The sequence below is a fragment of the Ranitomeya imitator genome, chromosome 4 (assembly GCF_032444005.1).
Source record: "Ranitomeya imitator isolate aRanImi1 chromosome 4, aRanImi1.pri, whole genome shotgun sequence".
Lineage (NCBI taxonomy): Eukaryota > Metazoa > Chordata > Amphibia > Anura > Dendrobatidae > Ranitomeya > Ranitomeya imitator.
The window spans coordinates 302851361-302874081 of NC_091285.1; the positions used below are offsets into that span (position 1 = coordinate 302851361).

At 46.6% G+C, this 22721-nt stretch overlaps 1 protein-coding gene across 1 annotated transcript in view; it reads right to left on the bottom strand.

Annotated features, from left to right (window-relative positions):
• Positions 1-21347, bottom strand: part of SAMTOR (S-adenosylmethionine sensor upstream of mTORC1) — a 61611-nt gene extending 40264 nt beyond the window's left edge. The window contains exon 1 of the mRNA XM_069764808.1: positions 21128-21347. Within this exon, the coding sequence (XP_069620909.1) occupies positions 21128-21311 (184 nt within the window). The 5' untranslated portion in view covers positions 21312-21347. The remainder of the gene's footprint in view (positions 1-21127) is intronic.
• Positions 21348-22721: the final 1374 nt, after the last annotated feature.

Here is a 22721-nt window from a genome sequence, read left to right on the forward strand (position 1 = left end):
GCTGACTCCCAAGCCCCTTTAAAGGAAGGTGTCAGCTCTTTTGTCAAGGGGATCTTTTAGAGTTCCTAGGTCCTCAAAAGGGAGCGCACATTTTTTCGAGGCCTTTTGGCACCGTGACGTCAAGTTTAGGGGCCTTATCCCATGAAGTGGAAGCCTCCTCCTCAAAGGGATATTTTCTTGTAAGGGAGGGTACCGACGAGTTTCTCCTGTCTGGTTTCTCCCACTCTTTTTTGATTAAGGCTTGAATATTCTCATTTAGGGGGGAATACTTTTCAACCCTTTTGGCCTAACCCACAAACATTATATCCTGGACTGTCTTGTCAGGGCGAAGGTCCAGCACCCCCATAGTAGATCTTACTGTTTTCACGAGTGCATTTATCTCATCTAGGGAAAACCAGTGATGGCCCCCACTTTCACCATCCGAGGAAGAGGGAGAGGAGTCTAGTATCTCCGAGTCCTTACACCCGGAGCAAAGGAATCAGACTGGGAATATACTAAAGATTCCTTCCTCTTGACCTTCTCTAAAGGACCTAAACGCACTTTCGACCTCCGACTTAATTGCGGATCTCAGCTCAGAGGCAAAGTCTAGGGTTTCCTCGCAGAGAACTCGTCCTATACAGAAGTCACAAAGTTTCTTATCCCAGGACTGTGGTAGGGGTTTTTCGCACATGGGGCAAGACCTATGCTTTGTTTTTCCCACTCTTTTCCTTCCCTAAAACAAAAAGAAAGAGATGGGACCCCAATTACAACAGTGAACTTCCACGAAGATCATTCACCAATCAGATGCAGCCACAGGTACCGGTTCCGGAGGAGGGGTAGGATCCTGCAATGCTATTTCCGGAGACAGCAACTAGTTCCCCACACTGGAGTTTTTGCTACGTTGTGTGGAATGGCTGCTGGATAGAGTACTCCGGTTGTCTGCAGAAGAGCGCTTCCTCTGCATGTCCGACTTCTGTCGCTGGTGATGGCGCTGCTGCAGCGGTGGCTGTGGCGGCTGGAGCTGCTGGTCGCTGTCCTCCATGGTTATCACCTGGGACGGCATACAGCAAGGAGCTCCACTACTCACCGCTTTTTTAAACTTGCTGCCGACTTATTTCCGGCCCCTCCCCCCTGTGGCCGTGTCGCTGGGGATTCGTTTTTTTCTCCTCTTTCTTTCTGAGCATGACCGCTGGGGACCTGGAGGTGCAGTTTTCAGAAACTTTTTTTCTCAGTCCCCCATGACAGCACCACGGAGAGAGGGGATCCACCCTTCAGGGACAGGGAACCAACTGATGCGGGGGAGAGGTACCGCCCTTTTATTCTGTAGGTTCCCTGTCCCTGAAGGGCGGATCGCCTCTCTCCGTGGTGCTGTCATGGGGGACTTAGAAAATTTGTTGTGCAGCACTCCCAAAATTTTTACATTTTACAATGGATAACAGGAGAAAACGGACCCCATAATTTGTTTAGCAATTTTTCCCGAACATGATGATACCCCATATGTGGTCAAAAACTTCTGTTTGTGCACATGGCAGGGCTAGGAAAGGAAAAAGTGCTATATGCCTGGAATAGATTGTGAATGCTATGTCGCATTTGGAAAGCCCCTGACATGTGAAAACAGCAGAAACCACCCACAAGCAGGGCCGCGATCAGGGCATTACTGCCCATACTGGAGTATGGGGCCCGGTGGGCAGAGGGAACCCACAGCAGGCCCCCCTCCTCTTCTGCTCACCAGACCCCAGTGGCAGAATCCTGCCACTTCAGTAACTGATTGTGTGTCTGAGGACACGCCATCAGTTAAAATCTGTTGCCGTATGGGAGATTCCTCAGCATGGCAACAATTAAAATCCACCAGCCATGTGTCAGGTATGAATACCTAATCAGAGCACCACATACATGAACCCCGCCTTAGGGTATGTTCCCACGGTCAGTATTGGGCAACGCTTTGGACGCAGCACATGTCTGCTGCTTCCAAAGTGCTGCCGGCTTTTGAATGCAGGCGATTCCGCATGTGTTCATTGATCCGTTATGAATCACCAAGCCCAATACATTGGACGGGTGAATTTATCTTGGAGACTAAGAGTCTCCGCAAGATAAATAGACATGCTGCGGTCTGGGAAGATGCACCGCATGTCAGTCTCCGCAGGGAAACCGGAGGCGTCCGTGCACGCATAGTGGAGATGGGATTTCTTGAAATCCCATCCACTGTGCTGAAACATCTTGCCGCTGCCAGTTGGATGCTGCGGATGTACGCAGTGTCCAACCCACTGCGTTTACTGACTGTGGGAACATACCCTTAGAGCACGTGAATCTCATGAACTATAAACTGAAAATAAAGATTAAAACACAAACCACAAGACGGATTTCATCACCCCAGGTATCATTGTAATCAATATAACAGCACCAACCTGACACTGTCTGTAGGTTACAATCCTGCTGACAGTTTCCTTTTAACTCCTTAACGACAGGGACAATTTTGTACTTAATGACCAGGCCAATTTTGCAATTCTGACTCACTGTCTCTTTAGGAGGTTATAACTCTGGAACGCTTTAACATATCCCACTGATTGAGATTGTTTTTCGTGACATATTGTACTACATGTTAGTGGTAAAATTTCTTCGCTAGGACTAGCGTTTATTTATGGAAAAAAAAAAAAAAAAAACGGAAACAAGGCAAAAATGTGGGAATTGTTGCAATTTTCAAACTTTGAATTTTTATGCCCTTAAATCAGAGAGATGTTCACACAAAATAGTTAATAAATAACATTTCCCACATGTCTACTTTATATCAGCACAGATTTGGAAACAATTTTTTTTTTTTGTTAGGGAGTTATAAGGGTTAAAAGTTGACCAGAGATTTTACATATTCACAACATAATTTTATTTTATTTTTTTTAGGGACCACATCACATTTGAAGTCATTTTGAGGGGTATACATAACAGAAAATACCCAAAAGTGACACCATTCTAAAAACTGCACCCCTCAAGGTGCTCAAAACCACATTCAAGAAGTTAATTAACCCATTATGTGCTTCCCAGGAACTGAAGCTATGTGGAAGGAAAAAAAATAAACATTTAACTTTTCTTCAAACATTTTATTTCAGAGCCAGTTTTTATTTTCACAAATGTAAAAAGAGAAAATGAACAACAAAATTTGTTATACAATTTCTCCTGAATACGCAGATATACCATTTGTGGGGGTAAATCACTGTTTGGGAGCACCACAGAGCTCTGGAGGGAAGGAGCATCGTTTGACTTTTTCAATGCAGAATTGTCTGGAATGGAGATCGGACGCCAAGTTGCATTTGGAGAGCCCCTGATGTGCCTAAACAGTGGAAATCCCCGAAATTCAAACTCCAACCCTAACCCACCCCTAACCCTAATCCTAACCGTGAACATAATCCAAATCCTAACCCTAACTTTAGCCCAACTCTAACCCTAATGGAAAAAATTGAATTTTTTTTCATTATTGTTCAATAACTAAGGGGGCAATAAAGGGGGTTTTATTTATTTATTTTTTTATTTTGATCACTGTGACAGACCCCATCACAGTGATCAAAATGTACCAAAAGGAAGAATTTCCTACTGTTGCGGGGTGCCGGCCGGCAGATCTCAGCACTTTACATGCGCCCGCCACTTTCTTACTGGAAGACACTGGCAGCAATGGGGGGAATGAGGACCCAGGGACACCGGGAGGTACCGGAAGGGGGAAATCTGGGACCCCATTTCTCTCTCCTCTGATGTGCGATCACATCAGAGGAGAGTGAAATGAAATGGCAAATCACATTTTGTTGTGGTTGCCGTTACATGGTTAATAACGGTGATCGCAACCCGGGGTCGGTAAAAACCAAATCATGTTCTCTGGGGTCTCAGCTACCCCCGGCATCAGAGAACCCGGAGAAATTTCGACTCAGACACTTTCCCACAGCACCGTTAATTAAGGGTACCTTCACTACTGCCGTTAAAAGGCGTATCAGCGGTCGTTAAGGGGTTAAAGAGGTCATTGTTGAAAAATGGAAAAAGATAGATAGATGCTGCAACATGTCACCAACTTGTTCATTCCATGCGGTTCTTAAAGGGGACCTGTCACCCCTTTTTTTCAGTATGAGCTAAAAATAGCGTTAAATAGGGCCTGAGCTGTGCTTTACAATAGTGTCTTTATGGTCCCGATTCCCCACCTTTGCTGCCAAAATACCTTTAGTAAAGTCGCCGTTTTCGCCTGTCAATCACGCTGGTCCGGTCAAATGGGCGTTGTGAAATCACTGTTTCTCCCCCCACTCCTCGGCGTGTCTGACATAACTCGATCTGTGAATAGTACAGATCGTGCTCTTTTTTTGCAGTTGCGCAGTGCATTCGGCTCTTGCGCATGCGCAGTATGTATTGGCCAACTGTTCGCAAAGCATACAATACATCATTGCGCATGCGTGGTTTTCCACAGTAACCTCTGTGCCCCGGAAGTCATCATATGCAAATTGTGTTGTTCTGGACTTCCGGGGCACACAGGTTACAGTGAACAGCCGCGCATGGGCAGTGATGTGCTGTATGCTATGCCCACAGTTGGGCAAAGCATAATGCGCAGGCGCGAGATTAGACTTTACTGCGCAGGCGCAAAACACTACGCCAAACCGGGAAGAAATTTCTTAGGGAAAAGCAATAGGTGGGGGAGAAACAGTGATTTCACAACGCCCATTTGACCGGACCATGATTGACAGGCGAAAACGGCAACTTTACCACGGTATTTTGGCAGCAAAGGTGGGGAATCAGGGGACAATAAAGACACTATTGTAAAGCACAGCTCAGGCCCTATTTAACGCTATTTTTAGCTCATATTGAAAAAGCGGGGTGACAGGTTCCTTTTAAAAATCTTGGGAGGTCATCAAAAACTATTACATCTAGTATTTTGTATGTGGGGTGTAATTCATCTATATACATAATTGTCTAAGGGGTACTTCCGCCGGTCCTTCTGTCACGGATATTCATTGGTCGTGGGCTCTATCATGGAAATCCAAGTCGCTGATTGGTCGTGGCTGTTTTGCAGGGACCAATCAGCGACGGGCACAAAGAAAATGGCCGCTCCTTCCTCCCAGCAGTCAGTGTCCCCGGCGCTCCGCTCCCCGCAGTCAGTGTCTCCGGCGCCCGCTCCATACTCCCCTCCGGTCACCACTAACACAGGGTTAATGCCGGCGGTAACGGACCGCGTTATGCCGCAGGTAATAACGCATTCCGTTACCGCCGCTATTAACCCTCTGTGTCCCCAACCTTTTACTATTGATGCTGCCTATGCGGCATCAATAGTAAAAAGAAGTAATGTTAAAAATAGTAACGTTGTCCGCTCAGCCGCTCGTGCTGCCATCTTCCTTTCCCAGCGATGCTTTGCGAAATTACCCACAAGACCTAGCGGTCTCGCGAGACCGCTAAGTCATATGGGTAATTTCGCAAAGCATCCGGGGAACGCAAGATGGCGGCAGCCGCGCGCCCATCTGCACAGCGCCATTGGATCCCAGGAAGCGGAGAGACGGGACGCTGAGGAGCAGCGACCAGAATGGTGAGTATGCTAAACTACAAGGGGCCCTCGGATCGTTGAGTATATTCATTTTTTTTAACCTGTGACATACGTGGCTCGGTAATACACTACGTCACTGGGCAATATACTATGTGCCTCTGTGCTGCATACTACAAGGCTGGGCAATATACTACGTCGCTGTGCAATATACTACGTGGCTGGGCAATATACTACATGGACATACATATTCTAGAGAATACCCGATGCGTTAGAATCGGGCCACCATCTAGTTTTTCTATAAACCAATTAAATAAAATTGATGATTTTGTAATGAAAGTTATATTATTAACCTGACTTTCAAGTTGTGGGATACAAAAAACAAAAACAAAACGGTCTATGAAACAGTTTTGTCAAAATGTTAGAAATTGTTCGTGTAGTCAGTGAGATATTGAATAAAATCTCAAAAAAAAAAAAAAAAAAGTGCACTCATTTTATGCTGAGCCCGATGCATGGTGTCTGGTTTCTGTTTAGTTTACTCGCTGAAGTGGTTATCACCTAGCTGCTGATACGCGATTTGTATACTTGTGGTCACAGGCCGACTATTTTTCTTGCTTTGTCATGGTTCTATTTAAAGGGAAGCTAGACGGAACATGACCGGGGGGGGGGGGTATGCAAATGGCGTATGATGCCCACTTCAACAGGAAAAGCGTGCAATTCTGACTGTGCACATTGCACACGGTTAGGCCATGTTTACATGTTCAGGATTTACCAAAACAATACAAAACAAAGGACCACCAGATAGCATACAGGCTAGAGAATAATTAAAATATGCCTTTATTTATAAAGATGGCAAATGGTTACATAAATAAAATAGAAAAGTGCGCAAGAGCAGGACTGGATGAGATAATAAATATTATTCACAGCAACCCCAGAACACCTCAATAAAAGGATTTTGATATATTACTCAGCTGTGCATCCAATATGTGCAAAAAAAGTAAAAAATTAAAACAAGTTGTGAATTGTGCAAAAAATCAATCACAAAAATCAACACCAATATTCACATCACATTTGACGTCATTTTGAGGGGTCTATATGATAGAAAATACCCAAGTGTGACACCATTCTAAAAACTGCACCCCTCAAGGTGCTCAAAACCACATTCAGGAAGTTTTATTAACCCTTCAGGTGTTTTACAGGAATTTTTGGAATGTTTAAAAAAAAAAAAATAAAAAAAATGAACATTTTTTCACAAAAAATTTACTTCAGCTCCAATTTCTTTTATTTTACCAAGGGTAACAGGAGAAAATGGACCCCAAAAGTTGTTGTACAATTTGTTCTGAGTACGCTGATAACCCATATGTGGGGGTAAACTGCTGTTTGGGTGCATGGCAGAACTCTGAAGGGAAGGAGCGCCGTTTGACTTTTCAATGCAGAATTGACTGGAATTGAGATGGGACGCCATATTGCGTTTGGAGAGCCACTGATGTACCTAAACAGTAGAAACCCCCCACAAGTGACACCATTTTGGAAAGTAGACCCCCTAAGGAACTTATCTAGAGGTGTGGTGAGCACTTTGACCCACCAAGTGCTTCACAGAAGTTTATAATGCAGATCCATAAAAATACAACAAAATTTTTTTCCTACAAACATTTTTTTAGCCCCCAGTTTTCTATTTTCCCAAGGGTAACAGGAGAAATTGGACAACAACGTTTGGGGTCCAATTTGTCCTGAGTACGCTGATACCCCATATGTTGGGGTAAACCCCAGTTTGGGCACACGGGAGAGCTCAGAAGGGAAGAAGCACTGTTTTGCTTTTTCAACGCAGAATTGGCTGGAATTGAGATCGAACGCCAAGTCACGTTTGGAGAGCCCCTGATGTGCCTAAACAGTGGAAACCCCCAAATTATAACAAACCCTGATCCAAACACACCCCTAACCCTAATCCCAACAGTAACCCTAACCACACACCTAACCCTGACACACCCCTAACCCTAATCCCAACAGTAACCCTAACCACACCCCTAACCCCAACCGTAAATGTAATCCAAACCCTAACCCTAACTTTAGCCCCAACCCTAACGGGAAAATGGACATAAACACATTTTTTAATTTTTCCCTAACTAAGGGGGTGATGAAGGGGGGTTTGATTTACTTTTATAGCAGGTTTTTTAGCGGATTTTTATGATTGGCAGCCGTCACACACTGAAAGACGCTTTTTATTGCAAAAAATATTTTTTGCGTTACCACATTTTGAGAGCTATAAGTTTTCCATATTTGAGTCCACAGAGTCATGTGAGGTCTTGTTTTTTGCAGGACGAGTTGACGTTTTTATTGGTAACATTTTCTGGCACGTGACATTTTTTGATCGCTTTTTATTTCGAATTTTGTGAGGCAGAATGATCAAAAACCAGCTATTCATGACTTTCTTTTGGGGGAGGCGTTTATACCGTTCCGTGTTTGGTAAAATTGATAAAGCAGTTTTATTCTTCGGGTCAGTACGATTACAGCAATATCTCATTTATATCATTTTTTATGTTTTGGCGCTTTCATACGATAAAAACTATTTTAAAGAAAAAAATAATTATTTTGGCATAGCTTTATTCTCAGGACTGTAACTTTTTTTATTTTTTGCTGATGATGCTGTATGGCAGCTCGTTTTTTTGTGGGACAAGATGACGTTTTCAGCGGTACCATGGTTATTTATATCTGTCTTTTTGATCACGTGTTATTCCACTTTCTGTTCGGTGGTATGATAATAAAGCGTTGTATTTTGCCTCTTTTTTTTTTTTTTCTTACGGTGTTTACTGAAGGGGTTAACTAGTGGGGCAGTTTTATAGGTTGGGTCGTTACGGACGCGGACTAAATGTGTACTTTTGTTTTTTTTATTTAGATAAAGAAATGTATTTATGGGAATAATATATACATTTTTTTCTTTATTTAGGATTTTTTTTTTACACGTGGAAATTTTTTTTTTACATTGTCCCAGGAGGGGACATCACAGATCGCTGATCTGACAGTTTGCACAGCACTCTGTCAGATCAGCGATCTGACTTACAGCGCTGCAGGCTTACCAAGCGCCTGCTCTGAGCAGGCACTTGGTAAGCCACCTCCCTCCCTGCAGGACCCAGATGCCGCGGCCATTTTGGAAGGAAGGAGGTAGGAGACCCTCGGAGCAACGCGATCACATCGCGTTGCTGCGGTTGTCTCAGGGAAGCCCGCAGGGAGCCCCCTCCATACGCGATGCTTCCCTATACCGCCGGCACACCACGATCATGTTTGATCGCGGTGTGCCGGGGGAGGTCCGTGACCGCTCCTGGCACATAGTGCCGGATGTCAGCTGCGATAGGCAGCTGACACCCGGCCGCGCTCCCCCCCGTGAGCACGGCCGATCGCGTATGAAGTACTATCCCGTCAGTGGTCATACGGGCCCACCTCGACAGGATAGTACGTCATATGTCAGAAAGGGGTTAAAGGGGATCTATCACCTCATTTTTTGCCTATAAGCTGCGGCCACCGCCTTTAGGAGCTTATCTACAGCATTCTGTAATGCTGTAGATAAGCCCCCGATGTAACCTGAAAGATAAGAAACACCGGATTACGTACCGGTAATGCTCTTTTATAGAGCCACGACAGCACCCACTTGAGAGAAGGGATCCGCCCCTAGGAACAGGAAACCCTATGGAGAGAATAAAAGGGGCGGTCCCCCTCGCTCCCACAGTTGGGTTTACAGAGATTGCGAGGAACCGCCCACCAGACTTTAGTAGGTCATTCAATATCATCGTTTATAACTAGTTAACTTAAGCATGGCTAACTACAAGAACCAAACACCCTTAACCGTGCTCCTAATAAAAAACCTATAAGGGTGGGAAGTGAAGGGGTGCTGTCGTGGCTCTATAAAAGAGCATTACCGGTACGTAATCCGGTGTTTTCTCTTCGCCACGACAGCACCCACTTGAGAGACTTTCAGAGATAGTCATTTGGGAGGGATCACCGTGTCAAGGACTGATCTACCGAAGGATAAGTCAGATGAGGCAGATAGATCTAATCTATAGTGATTATAGAAGGTAGTAGGCGAAGACCAGGTTGCGGCCTTACATATCTGTTCTACCGGAACCTCCGCTCGTTCAGCCCAGGATGATGCAATCGCCCGGGTGGAATGTGCTCTTACGGTCTCAGGCGGATTCTCCCCTTTGGATGAATAGGCCAGACATATTGCATCTCGAATCCACCGAGATAAAGTACCCTTCGTGATTCCAGCTCCTTTTCTATGACCCTGGAAAGAAACAAAGAGAGCCCTGCTCTTCCTCCAGGCGCTAGTCCTATCCAAATAGGCTAATATGGCTCTCCTCACATCTAATGTGTGGTATTTTTGTTCTTCCTGACTTGTAGGGTTATCATAGAAGGAGGGAAGGAAAATTTCTTGCGATCTGTGAAATTTAGTGCATACTTTGGGTAAGTATGAAGGGTCTGTCTTAAGGACAACTCTATCTGGGAATATAGACACGAAAGGAGGATCTATCGATAGTGCCTGTATGTCACTTACTCTTCTCGCTGATACTAAGGCGACAAGAAGAGCTGTCTTGAGGGAGACATGTTTTATGTGAGCTGAATGTAGAGGCTCAAAAGGGTGATCTGTAAGAGCTTCGAGAACTAAATTAACATCCCAAGGTGGTACATGGGGAATTCGGACTGTCTCTGACCTCTGGCATGCTGCAACAAATCTGGCTACCCACTTATTACCTGCGATATCAAGACCATATAAAGCCCCCAGCGCAGAAATGTGTACTTTTAAAGGTACTGACTGCCAGACCTAGATCGCGCCCTTTAAGAAATTCTAAAATTATAGGAATATGAATTTCGTTTGACAGGGCTGTTGGGTAGAGGTTTAGAAATTTTTTCCACACTCTTGCATAGATGGAGGTAGTGGACTTTTTTCTACTTAGTAGAAGAGTGTCAATCACTTTGTTTGAGAACCCTCTCATCTTTAGCAGCTGCCTCTCAAGTTCCAGGCCGTTAACCGTAGACCCTTCACCTGAGGGTGGTTGAAGGGGCCCTGGAAGAGAAGATCCCGATCCTCCGGGAGGATCCATGGGTCTGAGATTGACATGGCTCTCAGCCAGGAAAACCATGGCCTCTTGGGCCAGAATGGAGCAATTAGGATCACGTTTGCTCTGTCCTCCCTTATCTTCCTGATCACTGTCGGAAGTAATATCAGCAGGGGAAAGGCATATGCCTTCTTGAATACCCATGGTACTTGTAGGGCGTCGAAGATATCTGGATTGTCAGATCGGAACAATGATGCAAATTTTTTGACTTGCCTGTTTTGTCTTGTCGCAAAGAGATCTATCTCGGGAGTGCCCCACTTTTTTATTATCATACAAAAGATACGACGATTTAGAACCCACTCTCCTTGGTGGAGAGTGTGGCGACTGAGGAAATCTGCTCTCGAATTGTCGATTCCTCTCACATGTAGCGCCGATAGGGACAGGAGGTGTTCCTCTGCCATGGCTAGAATATCGTTGGCTATAGACATGAGTCCTTCCGATCTTGTTCCTCCTTGGTGGTTTATATATGCTACCGCTGTCATGTTGTCTGAGAAGACTCTTGTATGTGTTCCGTGTAACTGCGGAAGAAATTCAGATAAGGCATGATAAACAGCCTTCAGCTCTTTTTTATTAGAAGAATCATCCGATTCTCTAGGAGACCACAGACCTTGTACTATTTGGTTTTCTAAATGTGCTCCCCAACCACTAGGACTGGCGTCAGTGAAAACAGTTTTTGATGGTTTAACCACCCAGGGGACCCCACTGGAAAGATGATTCTGATTTAACCACCAAGTGAGAGATTGTATCACGTCTGTCGTTAAGGAAATACGAGTATCTAATCGGCCATGTAACCTTTCTTCCTCACGAAGTATTGTATACTGCAATTTCCTGCTATGGAATTGGGCCCACGGAACAGCTGGAATACAAGAAGTGAAGGAACCAAGAAGGGACATACCTTCTCTTAGGGAAATTAGAGGGTGGTTAATCACTGATTGTACCTTGTTTATGATTGCTATTTGTTTTGACTCGGGAAGAAAGCACATTTGATTTGTAGAGTCTAGAATAATTCCTAAAAATTTTTGCTCAGTTGTGGGGGACAATTTAGATTTTTCCCAATTCACTAACCAACCCAACCCCTGTAAGGATGAAATTGAATCAGATAAGTGTTGATGACATTGAGAAAGAGAGTTCCCGACTATCAATAGGTCATCTAAATAGGGTATTATGAGGGTATCTTTTAACCTCAAATATGACATTACCTCTGACATTAGTTTTGTGAAAACTCTAGGGGCTATTGATAGTCCAAAGGGCATTGATGTGTATTGATAATGCCGTATCTGACCTTTGACCATAACTGCCACCCGTAGATATTGTTGATGCTCTCTGAAGATTGGAAGATGATAGTATGCATCTTTAAGGTCAAGAACTGCCATGAAGCAATGGGGAAACAGAAGCTTAATAGTTGACCGGATGGATTCCATTTTAAAAGTTTGGTTCTCTAAGAAGACATTTAGTCTCTTAAGGTTAATTATTGTTCTATATGATCCGTCGGGTTTTGAAATCAAAAATAAAGGGGAATAAAATCCCCTTCCTTTTTGATGAAAAGGGACTTCCACTAATACTCCTTTGGACAGGAGAGTTATTATTTCCTGTTCCAAGGCCTCTTGTTGTGATGGTGAACCTAAGGAAGTCAAACAAAACGAGTCCGGGGGAACTTGAGAAAATCTTAGTTTTAGGCCTGTAGTTATCAGGCTAGTTGCCCATGAATTAGAGGTTATTGCCAGCCATTGTGTGGAGAAGAAGGACAACCTACCACCAACGGGTAGATCTGTCCTAGCGGGGTTTATCCTCAGGTTTGAAAGGGCGTTTTCCGAAGAAGGCTCCTTTCTGCTTAAAGTCCTTATTAGCCCAACGGTCCTGGTTTTTATAGTCCCGTCTTCTGTTGAACATGGGCTTTCGGAATGCTCTCCTATAAGATGGAAGATAAGTGTTATTGGGGAACCCTTTCTTCCTCTCACCCGCTTTGGTAAGAATGTCATCCAATTGAGTACCAAATAGGTACTCACCCTGACAGGGCAGACCACATAACTTGGATTTTGTTTGTGGATCTCCTTTCCACCCCTTTAGCCACAAGGCGCGGCGAGCCGCGTTGGTTAGCCCTGCTGATTTGGCTGCTAATCGGATGGAATTCGCCGAAGAATCTGCCAAAAAGGCAGTAGCTCCTCTAATTAACGGGATAGATGACATGAGTTTATTTCGGGAAAGGCCACCTTTTAAGCCTTCTTCCAGATCATTCAACCAAACCATCATGGATCTAGCAGTACATGTGGCCGAGATAGCTGGTTTAAAAGCTCCTGTACAGGATTCCCAAGCTCTTTTTAAAAGGGAGTCTGCTTTCCGATCGAGCGGGTCTTGCAAGGATCCTGAATCTTCAACAGGCAATAAAGATTTCTTAGAAGTGGATGCCACTGCTGCATCTACTTTTGGGGCTTTTACCCATTTGGAGAAATCCTCGTCATTAAAGGGATAGCGACGTTTTGAGGAAGACGGCAACCCTCTTTGCCCTTGGCTTTCCCACTCTTTTTTGACTAACTCCTTTATTGCTGGAATAATAGGAAAGGAAGGTCTCTTTTTCACTGACAGGCCAGCAAACATCACGTCCTGAGGTGTTTTAAGGGTCTTAGTATCTTCCATACCCATGGTGTTGCGTACAGATCTGACTAAATTGTCAATGCTTTCTGTAGGGAAACATGTATCCTGTTCACCCTCCGAGGATATAACCTCTTGGGAACTGTCCGACTCCTTATCCTCAACCTCAGATGACTGTTCAGATAGAGGAGAGCTGTATTTCTTCCTACTTCCAGGAATTTTATCCGAGTTTCGAAAAGCTCGCAACTCCTCTCTTATCATGCTACGTATATCATCCGACCTTACTGAAGACTCCTCACGTAAGGTGGATTCGATGCAAGACTGGCATAACTTTTTTAAATAGGTATCCGGGAGCGGCTGAGAGCATAAGGCACATTGCTTATGTTTGGATTTCCCTGTTCTTTTAACCTAGGGAATTAGATGAAAGAGGGAGTACAATCAGCTTAAAATAGGGTAGACATACACTCACCCCTGAAGCTGTCATAATACCGGCTGGAGAGGAGGAGACGGAGGCACAGATGGAGGAACCGACCGGTCCGATCTTTTCTCCCTGGCGCTCTTGGAGGATGATCTGCGGCTGCTAGTCCGGCTTCCTGGTGTAACAGCGTTAGCTTCAGAAGAAGGCAACGTTGTCTCTTGAGGAGATGCCATGATGGACGCCGGGAATCAACGCCGGCGTCCTTTTGTTATGGGGGCCGCCATCTTCTTCCTGCCGCACCCGGAAGTGACCACTACATCCGGGTTGCGGCTCTGCTGTGCGCGCCTGCGCTTCTATCCAGCGATCACGCAGGCGCCGTCCTCCTCCTCCATCACCCCAGAAGTTGTAGTAATACTTCCGGGGGAGAAATCACTGGCCCCACGCTGCCTGTGCGCCACCCGAGGCTGGCGTCACAGGATCTTACCCCAGTGGTCCGGCCCGCAGGTCTGCTGGATACTTCTCCGTGAGCCAGGTGCCTCCCCGATCCTGGCCTCACGGTACCTGCCAGCAGAGGGGGGAAGCTGAGACAGGACCCCCGACGCCGCTTCCAGCCCTGGAGCCCTTGCCGTCCCTATTCAGGTAAACCGCGCAAGCGGCATCCAGGCTGGGAATCCTCTTCTCTCCAGGTCTCCCGTAGGAACAGGAAACCAACTGTGGGAGCGAGGGGGACCGCCCCTTTTATTCTCTCCATAGGGTTTCCTGTTCCTAGGGGCGGATCCCCTCTCTCAAGTGGGTGCTGTCGTGGCGAAGAGAAAAAACAGGTTATATTATACTCACCCAGGGGCAGTCCCGCTGCGGTCCGATCCGATGGGCGTCCCGGTCCGGTCCGGGTCCTCCTATCTTCATACGATGATGTCCTCTGCCGTGGCTCTGGCGCAGGCGTACTTTGTTTGCCCTGCTGAGGGCAGAGCAAAATACTGCAGTGCGCAGGTGCTGGGCTTCTCGGACCTTAAAGGGAACCTGTCACCCCGTTTTTTCAGATTGAGATATAAATACTGTTAAATAGGGCCTGCGCTGTGCGTTACTATAGTGTATGTAGTGTACCCTGATTCCCCACCTACGCTGCGCAATACATTACCAAAGTCGCCGTTTTCGCCTGTCAATCAGGCTGGTCAGGTTGGGTGGGCGTGTTCACAGCGCTGTTTCTTCCTCAGCTTTACGTTGGTGGCGTAGTGGTGTCCGCATGTTGAGGTGACTAATCCACTGTGGGCACGTGAACAAGGAGCGCGCGATCTGCGCTATCACCCCCTGTCATCGGTGGGGGCGGCCATCTTCCTGGGGCCGCGCGTGCGCAGATGGAGTGCTCTGCTGCACGGGGCTTCAGGAAAATGGCCGCGGGATGCCACGCGTGCGCACAAGAGAGCGCGGCGGCCATTTTCCCAAAGCCGAGATGCAAACTCGGCTTTGGGAAAATGGCCGCCGCGATCTCTTGTGCGCACGCGCGGCATCCCGCGGCCATTTTCCTGAAGCCCCGTGCAGCAGAGCACTCCATCTGCGCACGCGCGGCCCCAGGAAGATGGCCACCCCCACCGATGACAGGGGGTGATAGCGCAGATCGCGCGCTCCTTGTTCACGTACCCACAGTGGATTAGTCACCTCAACATGCGGACACCACTACGCCACCAACGTAAAGCTGAGGAAGAAACAGCGCTGTGAACACGCCCACCCGACCTGACCAGCCTGATTGACAGGCGAAAACGGCGACTTTGGTAATGTATTGCGCAGCGTAGGTGGGGAATCAGGGTACACTACATACACTATAGTAACGCACAGCGCAGGCCCTATTTAACAGTATTTATATCTCAATCTGAAAAAACGGGGTGACAGGTTCCCTTTAAAAGAAATGGATACAGACCTCCCAAAATTGCAGAAGTCCTCAGTAGTCAGAATTGTGTCTCCCGCTGGTCTGCTGAGAACACCTGGATGTTGATCTCTGCAGACTGGCAGTGCTGCACCGATGGTGGAGGAGCCAAGAGAGGAGTATTCCCCTTCCTAACAAAAAAAAAAAAAAAATAAGAAACACTGCAAAACTGCAATGTGTGAACGTAGCTTTTGGGGCAATAGCGAAGCAAAGCCAAAAGGGAGTTTGAAAAGAAATAAAATAGGAAATGCAAAGCAAGAAATGTAGAGTACACAGTCTGTGTGGCTACTATCTTCATAAGAAAATTATGATCCGTAGACACCTTCACAGCAATTTAGATTTGCTACAGTTTTTCAATGCAATTGTAGAAAGAAAAAAAAAAAAAAAAGAAAAAATGTTGCTGGTCCATAATTTTTGAAAAGCTGTTCAGAATAAAGCAAAAAATTAAAGTTGAAAACCCTGATGCACTTTTGTGTACAAACCTAGAGTAAATTGTATGTATGGAAAGAATAATGGCCTCCATACATATTAGATAGCTGCTAGTCTAACTACTACTCTAGCAGAGAACGAAAAGGATTGGCTGTTGGAAACCGGAAAGGCTTATTGCTTTTCTCCACCAACATCTAACGTTAGGGAAGAGTCAGGAGGCCCCATACACAGATATTGGTGGGTCAGCCAACAGACTATGGGGCATCAGCCTGACCAGGTAGGGGTGTGTGTGTGTGTGTGTGTGTGTGTGTGTGTGTGTGTGTGTGTGTGTGTGTGTGTGTGTGTGTGTGTGTGTGTGTGTGTGTGTGTGTGTGTGTGTGTGTGTGTGTGTGTTTTTTTAATATTTAAAGGGGTGTACGTTCCTGCCAGACTCCTCTGGTGGCAACTTATTGACCAAAAGAATTGGATATGTTGACATCCAATCAATCCATCTTTCCCTTCGATATTTGTCATCAGGGAATAGAAGGGACAGCCTCATCCTCATTAGGTTATTGGCTTTAGATTTGAGGAATTTATGACCTAATCGACAGATTACCGTGCATTGCTACATGTGAAGATATTTGGATTAAAAGGGTTAAAGAATAAATCACGAGTGTATGCAACTTTTGCTATAAAGCCGATGCATTTACAGGTCATGATTGTCGGGAGCAAGCATTCCTAACAACGTTTTCTTCCCTATAATCACGTAGTCTAAACAAGCGGCCGATCACCCGATGACCGAGCAAAACACTCGTTCATCGGGTGAAAATGATTGTTGACCGCTAAGTGACGGGGCAAAATTTAAAAGAAAAAAAAATCTGACCATTGACACTTTACGTGGTAATAACTCTGGAACAATTCAACTTATCTCAATGATTTTGAGAATGCTTTTTTGGGACACATTGTACTTTATGAGAATGGTAAATATATTTTGATGTTTTCTATGTTTATTTATAAAAATATCAAAAATTAAAATATATATTATAATCCCCCAAAAGTGATACCATTTTAAAAAACTGCACCCCTCATTGTATTCAAAATTGCTGTCAGGTAGTTTATTAACCCTTCAAGTGCTTTTCAGGAACTAATGCAAAATGGCATAACAGGAATGAAGAAATGGATTTTTAGCACCTAAAGGTTTAGAACTTGTGAACAGGCCGCTATAGCTGGCAGAATCTAAAGGCATTATTTGGCCATGAATTGCCATGGCAAACATCAGGACAAAACGATCAAGATCTCAGGGTGCTGATGGGAATAAAGAGGAAGCCTTCATACTTTGCTAACCATCTAGATACTGTAGTCATTACTGACACCAGCATTTACGGGGTTAAACAACAATAGTCAGTACCAACACAAATTGTTGTCACAAGCCATCGTGTACAGCCAACAGCTGCTAGATTGTCACCTATGGAGGGATGCTGGTCCCTTACATCACAGGTCAGTAAAAAGACATATTGGTGGTCACTAAGGGGGTTAAAAAAAATTAATCGTTCTCGGCAGCACATCTTCAGTTTAAACAGGATCTGCGCTGCAGAGAACAATGGCAGTTAAAGCGCAGAAGACAATTATTGATTGTTAGTGCTCATAACTGTATTTGGCCTGTCTAAACAGGCTATTAAACCAGCGGCGGTCAGCAAGTGTATAGTAGACCATAGTTCCCCAATTTCTTGCAGATTCAGTGTTTCCCAAGTGTTGTAATACAATACGTTATTCAGAGTTTTCAAACTTTGACCAGTTTTATGTATAAAGAACCTCAGATGACTAGAATGATGATAAAGGAAGGGAGGAGGGATATGGGGAGATAGAAAGAAAAAAAAATAAAATCGGCCACACATGAAATATACCGGCGATGTTGTAAGACTGCCATTATCTTGAAAAACAGACTAGTGTATGTAAAATAGTATTAGCACCCGAGCCAACAGGCCATAAATCGTCTTTGATCCACTGAAAGCAGACATTAGATAAGATATTTATGCGGTAGAGAAGCAAAGTACACCCTGCACCCCACTGATCAGCTGCGCTCAGCTCTGGGTGCTGCAGACAAACAGCACAGTCCTGTTCTCAGGTGTAATGGAGGGGATGGGGCCGAGCTGCAGACCCTGGGAATGTCCACTACACCGTGAATGAAGCAGTGCTGTGTGGTCCCGTTTACTGGTAAAAACAGCCGATCGGTGGGAGTGCATTATGCTGGACCTCCACCGATCAGATATTGATGGTCTGTCCTAAAAGATCGAGTTCAGAAAAAAATGACTTACAGGTCCCCGGTCCAGAAGTCACATCGGTTATTGGTGGCTGCTGAACTAGAGCCCTGCATCCTCCTCAATGCCTCTTAACAGGCCTGAAGTAATGTCATGCATGGTGCCACAGCGATGGTGTCACGCTGGCCCTACTAATCAAAGATGAGCCGGAGAGGGCGGCAGGCAAGAGGAGACTCACAAGGCTTTGGTCCTGAAAATCTTTTTGATAAACTATAATGAGGATATAAGACCAGATTGTGCACCCAGGTTGGACTTTTCACACTAGAACGGGTGGGTAATATCCCATCCAAAAAAATGTATATAATTCAGATTATTATCTATTTCATGGATAAACAAACCATTAGAAGGTTCTGCAATGTTTAAGGACTTGTGAACATCCACTCCCACTGCATGGGACAAAGACTAATATCTGCTGGAACATCCAAGCAGCGATCCCCAACCTTCCTGCCACAAATCCTCTTCTGAATATAAGCTGGACTTCAAATCCAAAACATGTGAGCACAAACTAGTGGGCAATGGTAGTCACAGGCGATAATGGGTGACTTGTGCTGCACAGTGTGGGTTTTATTAGGTCACTGGCAGAGCAAGGAACGTGGCTACATCATCCTTACAGTGCATTATCTATAGGTATTATTACATCACCGCTACATTAGTGTCAACAGCACAGCCCTGAATTGGCAGGAGGTCATCAGTGCATTATTACCGATACAGTGCTCCGCTGTGCTGGCAACAGAACTGCACTCTCAGGGAACCACTTTATCAGCACTGCATTGTACGGATATTAGGTCACCTGTGTATTATTACATCATCAGCACTGCATTGTACGGATATTAGGTCACCTGTGTATTATTACATCATCAGCACTGCATTGTACGGATATTAGGTCACCTGTGTATTATTACATCATCAGCACTGCATTGTACGGATATTAGGTCACCCGTGTATTATTACATCAGCACTGCATGTATATTCGGTCACCAGTGCATTATTACATCATCAGCACTGCACGGATATTAGGTCACCTACATCGGCAACACTGCACTGTATGGTTATCAGGTCATGAGTATTACATCAGCACTGCACGGTATGGGTACCAGGTCACTAATGTATTCTTACCTCACCAGGGCTGCTTCTAAGTATGGGTATTTTTAGGTCACCAATAAAGCACTGTACTGTATGGGAATTCGGTCACCAGTGTAATATTACATAGTCGGCACTGCATGGGTATCAGGTCACCAGTACAGCGTTGCAATCAATGGATATTAGGGCCTCATTATGAGCACTGCACCATATGGTTATTACAACGGCGCTACTGCAACGCTACACAGGTATTATGATGTTTCTACAGCAGTGCTGCATGGCCATTATGATGTCACTAGCGTGGGCATTATGACGTTACTGGTGCTGCGCTGCACGGGGATTATGTCATCTCTACGGTAGTGAGGTGCTGCACGGGCACTATGACTTCACCGATGCAGCACTGCATGCAGGGCTGTAGAGTCGGAGTCCATTTTGGTGGAGTTGGAGTCATGTAAATTGAGGACTTGGAGTTGGCTTACCGACTCCACAGCCCTGGCTGCACGGGGATTATGTCGTCTCTACGGTAGTGCGGCACTGAACGCGCACTATGACCTCACCGATGCAGCGCTGCACGCTCACTATGACCTCACCAGTGCTTACCTGTGCGCACAATATGACTTCACCCATGCACTATGACCTCACCGATGCAGCCCTGCACGCGCACTATGACCTCACCGATGCAGCCCTGCACGCGCACTATGACCTCACCGATGCAGCCCTGCACGCGCACTATGACCTCACCGATGCAGCCCTGCACGCGCACTATGACCTCACCGATGCAGCCCTGCACGCGCACTATGACCTCACCGATGCAGCCCTGCACGCGCACTATGACCTCACCGATGCAGCCCTGCACGCGCACTATGACCTCACCGATGCAGCCCTGCACGCGCACTATGACCTCACCGATGCAGCCCTGCACGCGCACTATGACCTCACCGATGCAGCCCTGCACGCGCACTATGACCTCACCGATGCAGCCCTGCACGCGCACTATGACCTCACCGATGCAGCCCTGCACGCGCACTATGACCTCACCGATGCAGCCCTGCACGCGCACTATGACCTCACCGATGCAGCCCTGCACGCGCACTATGACCTCACCGATGCAGCCCTGCACGCGCACTATGACCTCACCGATGCAGCCCTGCACGCGCACTATGACCTCACCGATGCAGCCCTGCACGCGCACTATGACCTCACCGATGCAGCCCTGCTCGCGCACTATGACCTCACCGATGCAGCCCTGCACGCGCACTATGACCTCACCGATGCAGCCCTGCACGCGCACTATGACCTCACCGATGCAGCCCTGCACGCGCACTATGACCTCACCGATGCAGCCCTGCTCGCGCACTATGACCTCACCGATGCAGCCCTGCACGCGCACTATGACCTCACCGATGCAGCCCTGCACGCGCACTATGACCTCACCGATGCAGCCCTGCACGCGCACTATGACCTCACCGATGCAGCCCTGCACGCGCACTATGACCTCACCGATGCAGCCCTGCACGCGCACTATGACCTCACCGATGCAGCCCTGCACGCGCACTATGACCTCACCGAGGCAGCCCTGCACGCGCACTATGACCTCACCAATGCAGCCCTGCACGCGCACTATGACCTCACCGAGGCAGCCTTGCATCTATGCACGCACACTATGACCTCACTGCATGGATATTATGACATCACCAGAGTACTGTGACGTCACCAGGGCTACACTGGATGAAGGTGATGCCCCCAGCAGTGGCTACGGCCAGCATGCAGCGAGGAGCAAGCAGTGCTGTGTCTGGGCCTGCCCCGTACCTTCCATATACTTCCTCCGCAGGCTCCGGTGCACGCTCTTCACCACTCCGGACAGCTTCTCCTGCTCAACCTTTATGTCCCGGGCTGACGGCACTGGCACTGGCACTGGCGGTGTGCCGGTGCTCTCCCTCCTGTAACCGGAGAGCTTATACCCGCCGCTCTGCTCCGTTCTGCCCGGCTCCATCTCTGCTGCTCCCCGGCTACAAACAACAGCCCTCCACACCCCCTCAATTTAACTAACAGCGCCAGCAACAGGCGCGTCACCACAAGAGCAGCTTCCCATAGGCTAGACTCGCAGCAGCTGCTGCCTGGCCTGACCAATGAAAAGTGTCCCTCGTTTTACAGGCCGGTGTTCAGCCAATCACAGTTTGTTTTCTTCTACTCAGGGATTTTTAACTTGTTTGTTGAAATGTTAGCAGAAAGAAGAACCCCGTGAGTGGGGCGGGGCTGTCGGGAGACTGACTATTGGCCCCGCCAATGAGACGCCTCGGCCCGCCCCTCGGCTCTGCACACTGCTGCTCTTTGTCTGATAGCGCCGGGCAGCTGGCCGTGTACGTGGTGGCGGTGTGCTGCTGGCTCCGCTCCCGGCCCGGGTCACTGGCAGTGCGGCGGCGCCGTGTATCTCCTCGCTACTATCGGTACACAGGACACTTCAGGGGCAGTGGAGGGTTCTGGTGAAGCCGGCGGACTGTGCCTGTGCAGAGACTGCCCTGTGGTCTCCAACATTTAAAGGGATATTCCCATTGCTGCCTTTCATGGCCCAGATAGGAAAGCGAGCTTGTAAGATCAGCGCAGCCGTAATACCCACAGGTCCCATAGAGGTGATGGGTGGTACAGAACTAGGTAATAGGTGCGCGGCTGGCAGAAGTCGGGTCAGAGAAACAGTGTGGTACAAAAAGCATCGCCAGCCGACACCAGAACCCAAAAGGAGAAAATTAGCTGCTCTCTATACCACATCGGCATTTCCCGTGAACGCACGAACGTGGCGGCTCGCTGTGCGGTTCCCTTAACGTCCATTCCTTTCTATGGGAGTCACACAAACATGAGTCCCCTGGCAAAGTCTAACACAAAACACATGTTGGGGTTCTTGCGAATGCCCCTCAAGTTGTGCATGTGAAAGTTTGGCCAGCCCTGGTCAAAATTACTGTTACTGTGAACAATTCAGCAAGTTGAAGATGAAATGGTCTCTAAAATTCTTAAAAGTTAAAAATCACACATTTCCTTTGTATTTTATGCAAAAAAGAAAAGTATATTTTCATCTTTTATTTAAAAAAAGATTCCAAAATGGGCCGATGCTAATGTGTGGGCACCCTGCATTGTTAGTCCCTAGTAAGTGCCCCGTTTTTTTGTTTTTTTTAAACAATAAATTTTAATTGAAGTTTGCAAATATGGTACAGGAAAAGAAGGAACATTAGTATTATCATATAGTACATTGCACCATAAAAAAGGGGTAACAGTCCTTCATTTATGTTCCGGTAAACTAGCAATAAACTTAACACGAGTCATAGCGAAGGACGAGTGCAACAACAAAGATAAAAACAAACACAAAATGGGGGACAAGGGTTCGGGGAGGGGGAAGAGAGGGGGACCCGAG